The sequence below is a fragment of the Galeopterus variegatus genome, unplaced genomic scaffold (assembly GCF_000696425.1).
Source record: "Galeopterus variegatus unplaced genomic scaffold, G_variegatus-3.0.2 Scaffold3550, whole genome shotgun sequence".
Taxonomy (NCBI): domain Eukaryota; kingdom Metazoa; phylum Chordata; class Mammalia; order Dermoptera; family Cynocephalidae; genus Galeopterus; species Galeopterus variegatus.
The window spans coordinates 96,065-101,136 of NW_007729661.1; the positions used below are offsets into that span (position 1 = coordinate 96,065).

Below are 5,072 nucleotides of genomic sequence, written 5' to 3' on the forward strand. Positions count from 1 at the left end.
ATTTACTGTTTGTTTTCTGTGTTTGTTGGTTCCTTGGGTTGTAGATAGCCTTTTTGTTTGTTTTCTCTTCATGAATGCCATTTTTATTATACTAGTGTGTTTTGATTTTTCCTGAGTTTTTATGGCAGTGGTAGTTATTTTTCAGGAGCCAAACCCAGTACTCCCTTGAGAATTTCTTGTAAGGGTGGTCGTGTGGTGGTGAACTTTTGGGAGAGGCAGATTCTTTCTAGTCCTTGGTATGGAACTAACTATACTCAAATCATTTTTGAATCACAAGTCACTTGCTACACCTTAGTTTTCCTATCAGTAAAATGCATGGGACTAAGTGTCACTTGGAAAATATAGTGACATCATGCTTGTCTGGGATGAAACAGCCTTTTTGACGTTTGAGCCTCTTCAAATAATCTGTAGTACATCTCAGGAATCTCCAGATATTTCTAGATGTCTAGAAAAACCCTTTGTTTCTCCATGCTACCTCATAACAAAGCTCTCCATTATGTTCTTGCTGTATCTATAGCAAGTACAACACAACCCCAGCTGATTGACATTAGATACAAAGCCAGCTTCTTGAAACTTCTCTCCTTTAGAAAGAGTAAGTGAGGCATTAATGTCAAGAAATGGACAAGCTGTACAGTGGGGTCATCTGCCTTTGTGCTATCAAGAAGGAAATTGCAAAACCCTATGACCCCAGCCACCTTACTCCTAGGCTGTCTCCCTGCAGGGTCCAGGGAACACCAGCATGACAATCATGGTGCATGGAGGTTAAAATGCAGATTCCAGGGCCATACCCCCAGACTTATTTAATCTGGATCTTTGGGAGTGTCTTCAGGTGTCTGCGTTTTAACAAGCTCCCCAGGCACATCTGATCTCCCTAACGTTTGACCACCGCTATGCTAAGAATTCTCTTTCCTACCCCCAAAAGCCTCAGTCCTAAAGGAGACATTCCTTATTTTAATGAAGATAGGATCAGATCAGAAGCAATGGGGTTGTCAAAGTGTACCTTCCCTCATGGCTTCAGGATTCTCCCATTGAAATTCGTGGAGCTCCAGATCTGTGACCACTTTCAACGCGTCCTGAAGTTGAGGACAGTCACTGAGAAGATCTACTACCTAAAGCTCCACCCTGACCATCCTGAGACTGTTTTCCACTTCTGGATGCGACTAGTTCAAATTCTGGAAAAGGGCCTGTCCATTACCACCAAAGACCCTAGGATACTGGTCACTCACTGCCTGGTACCCAAGAACTACTTCAGCCCCTCAGGAGACTCTAAGGTAAGTGATTACCATTGCCAGACTTCAGCCAAGACCAAAGCTAAGAGCTAGAGCTTAGACTAGCTGGTATGTGTGCACCTGTGAAGGTTATCTCTGCCTTAGACCTTTTCTATACAGCTTTATTGAGGTATCATTTACAACCATAAAATTCACCCACTGTAAGTGTACAGTTAACACTTTGAATAATTGTATAGAGTTGTGCAACCATTAGCACAATCCGGTTTTAGAACATTTCCATCACCCTAAAAAATTCCCTGTTGCCCACTTGCAGTCAATCCCTGTTCCTACTCACAGCCCTACACAACCATTGATCTGTTTTCAGTCTCTATAAATTCATCTTTCTTAGACATTCCATAGAGTTGGAATCCTATAATAGGTAATCTTTTGTGTCTGGCCTCTTTCTTCCCCCCCCCCTCAGTTAAATTGTAATTGTTTTTTAATTGATTATACATATTTTTGGGGTTCAATGTTGACATATGTTGATCAAATCAATATTACTGGCATATATATTGTTACAAATCATAATTATTCTTTATGCCCCTTATCCAATCTCTCACCATCCCCCTCTCCCTCCCCCCTCTAATTATCCTAGATTTCATCTCTCCTTCTGAAAGAGTAGTGGTTACTGTGTTGATTTGTTGCCTAGATGATCTGTCCAATGCTGAGAGGTGTTTAGGTCCCCCAATATTAACGTAGAGCAGATGCTTCTTCTGTCACTCTGGAATGAGCTTTGTGGAGAGAGACATCCTCTTCTTTTCTTTGGTCTCTTGGTGACTCGCCTTGTGTCAATGAACTCCCATGGCTGGCAAACCATCTGCATGGTGGTTGTGGCATCTAGCCACTTTTGTGGCAGCCATGGTTATTGTGGTGGCTGTGGTGGGCCACCCACATGGAGGTGATGTTTTGGGCATGCTCCTTGGTGTTGGCAGTGTGCCTGGTTGTGGGGGAGGTCTGGTCCCCAGCTCCATGCCTCAGGTCCCCAGGTGGGTGTGCCTGGGCTGAAACTAATTTTTTGTCCTTTGCTTACTTCTAGAATGGGGAATTTCCTATGGGGACCAGTACTTGAGCTGTGTGGTTTAGCTAAATTGCTGCTTTGCTGCTGATTCCCTAGGAAAGACATTTTGTGCAGCTCAAGTTTTAATGGTTGACTTTATAGGTACTTCCTGCTCTTGAGAGATCTGGTGCACCTGGGTTGTGTAGAAACTCTGATCTGGGCCTGAGTCTTTTCATCAAACTGTACCCCATGCAATTCTATATTCCTGACCAGTCTCCTCTTAGTGGTCCTGTGTTGGTTGGAGGGCAGATCAGCTGTCCTTGCTGTGCCCCAGTGTTCCCCCAGTTGACTCATCTCCCCCATCACCTGTACTGAAACAATTCCCATGAAACAGGCCAAGCACTGGTCCCTTTCAATGACTCTTTGGCCTCTGAGTGGCTCCTTTTTTTCAGTTGTTGTGGCTTCTCGCTCCTATGTGGGTCCATGGGAACCCTATTAGTAGTCTTGCTGGCCTAGGGGCCACCAAGGCCCTCTTCTCCCCTGCCGCCTCCAAGCAACACCATCTGAAAGGCACAGCTGCAGCTTTTGCCAGCTCCTGCTCTGTGCACTCAGCAGCTTCAGCCTTAAAGCAGCTGCAGCACAAAATAGTTGGAGCAGTTTTTTCTTTCTCTCATCGTGACTTCTTCCACCTTCATGCACTCCGTAGGTCTCTCCTCCTCTTCCCCTGAGTTCTAGCAGCCCCAGCTTGGCTGTTGTTGCATTTTTATAGTTGCCAGTTGGTTGATTTGTGGGGGAGAGTGATGCTGGGGACTGTCTATTCCACCATCTTGACCAGAAGCCTCTGACTTCTTTCACTTCCCATAATGTTTTTCAGGTTCATCCATGTTGTAGCATGGAACAGAGTCACAGACTATCCATAGTTTACTCCGTTTAATGGATAATATCCTACTGTATAGATGTACCACACTTTGTCCATTCACCAGTTAATGGACATTTGGATTGTTTACAGCTTTGGGCTACTATGAATAAGTGCTACTATAAAAATTTGTGTACAGGTTTTATGTAGACATGTTTTCACTGGTCTTAGGTAGATTACAAGAAAGGAAATCACTAGGTTATATGGTAAATTTATGTTTAACTTTTAAAGAAACTGGCCAACTGTTTTCCCAAGTAGCTACACTATTTTACATTCCTACCAGCAATGCATGAGGGTTTCAGTTTCTCCACATCCTCACCAACACTAGTATTACCTATCTTTTTTTATTATAGCCATTCTAGCAGATATGTTTTAATTTGGATTTCTCTAATGACCACTGATGTTGAATAACTTTTCATGGGCTTATTAGTCATTCATATATCTTTTTTGGTGATATGTCTATTCAAATCTTTTGTCCATTTTTAAATTGGGATTTGTCTTCTTGTTGCATTGTAAGAATTCTTTCTATATTCTGGAGACAAGTCCTTTATCAGATATATAATATGCCAATGTTTTATCCCAATCTGTGAATTGTCTTTCCATTTTCTTAATGACGGCTTTTTAGGAGAAAAAATTTTTAATTTTGGTGGAGTGCAGTTTATCAACATTTTCTTTTATGGATCAGGTGTTTGTTCAACCCAAAGTCACAAAGATGTTATTCAATGTTTTCTTCTTCCAGAAGTTTTATAGATTTAGTTCTTACATTTGGGTCTATGATTCTGTGATTTTGAGTTAATATTTATGTGTAGAATGAGGCAAGAGTCTAAGTAATTTTTTTTCATGGGGATATTCAATTTGTTGAAAAGGCTATTCTTTCCCCACTAAATTATCTGGGTACCTTTGTCAAAAATTAATTGACCATCAATGTGAGAATTTATTTCTGGATTCTCAATTCTGTTAGGTTGGTCTATTTGCCTGTTCTTGTGCTAATGCCACAATGTCTTTATTAGTATAGATTTATATTAAGTTTTGAAACTGGGTGATGTAAGTCTTCCAATTTTGTTCTTTTTCAAACTGTTTTTGCTCTTCTAGGTCTTTTGCATTTCCATATAAATTTTAGGGTCAATTTGTCAATTTCTACAAAACAAACAAACAAACAAAAAAGCCTGATGGAATGTTGATAAACACATGTAGAATTTATACATCAATTTGGGGAAAATTGTCATCTTAACAGTACTAAGTCTTCCAACACATGAATATGGAATGTCTTTCCATTTATTTCAGTCTTTAAGTACTCTCAACGATATTTTGTTGTTTTCAGTAAACAAGTTCTGCCCTTCTTTTCTTACATGTATTCCTAAGTATTTTATTATTGTTGATGCTATTGAGAATGAAATTGTGTTTTCTTAATTTCATTTTTGGATCATTCATTGGTAGTATATAGAAATACAATTGATTTTTGTATATTAATCCTGTTTATTAGCTATAGTAGTTTTGTGGATTCCTTGGGATTTCTACGTGCATACATATATGCATACATTCATGTCATCTGCAAATAAAGACACTTTCATTTCTTCATTTCCAATCTGGATCTATTTGTTTATTGCCTTATTGCATTAGCTAGAATCTCCAGTACGATGTTTAATGGAAGAAGCAAAAACAGATATCCTTGCCTTGTTCCTGATCTTAGGGCAAAAACATTCAGTCTTGGGCCGGCCCGTGGCTCACTCGGGAGAGTGCGGTGCTGATAACACCAAGGCCACGGGTTCGGATCCTGTATAGGGATGGCCGGTTCGCTCACTGGCTGAGCCTGGTGCTGACAACACCAAGCCAAGGGGTGAGATCCCCTTTCCGGTCCTCTTTTAAAAAAAAAAAAAAAAAAAAAAAAAGG

General features: G+C 40.5%; 1 protein-coding gene across 1 annotated transcript in view; it reads left to right on the forward strand.

Moving 5' to 3' along the window:
- FAM71F1 (family with sequence similarity 71, member F1) overlaps positions 1-5,072 on the forward strand; it is a 20,153-nt gene that overhangs the window by 5,434 nt on the left and 9,647 nt on the right. The window contains exon 3 of the mRNA XM_008585394.1: positions 1,019-1,271. Coding sequence (XP_008583616.1) covers positions 1,019-1,271 — 253 coding nt within the window. The remainder of the gene's footprint in view (positions 1-1,018; positions 1,272-5,072) is intronic.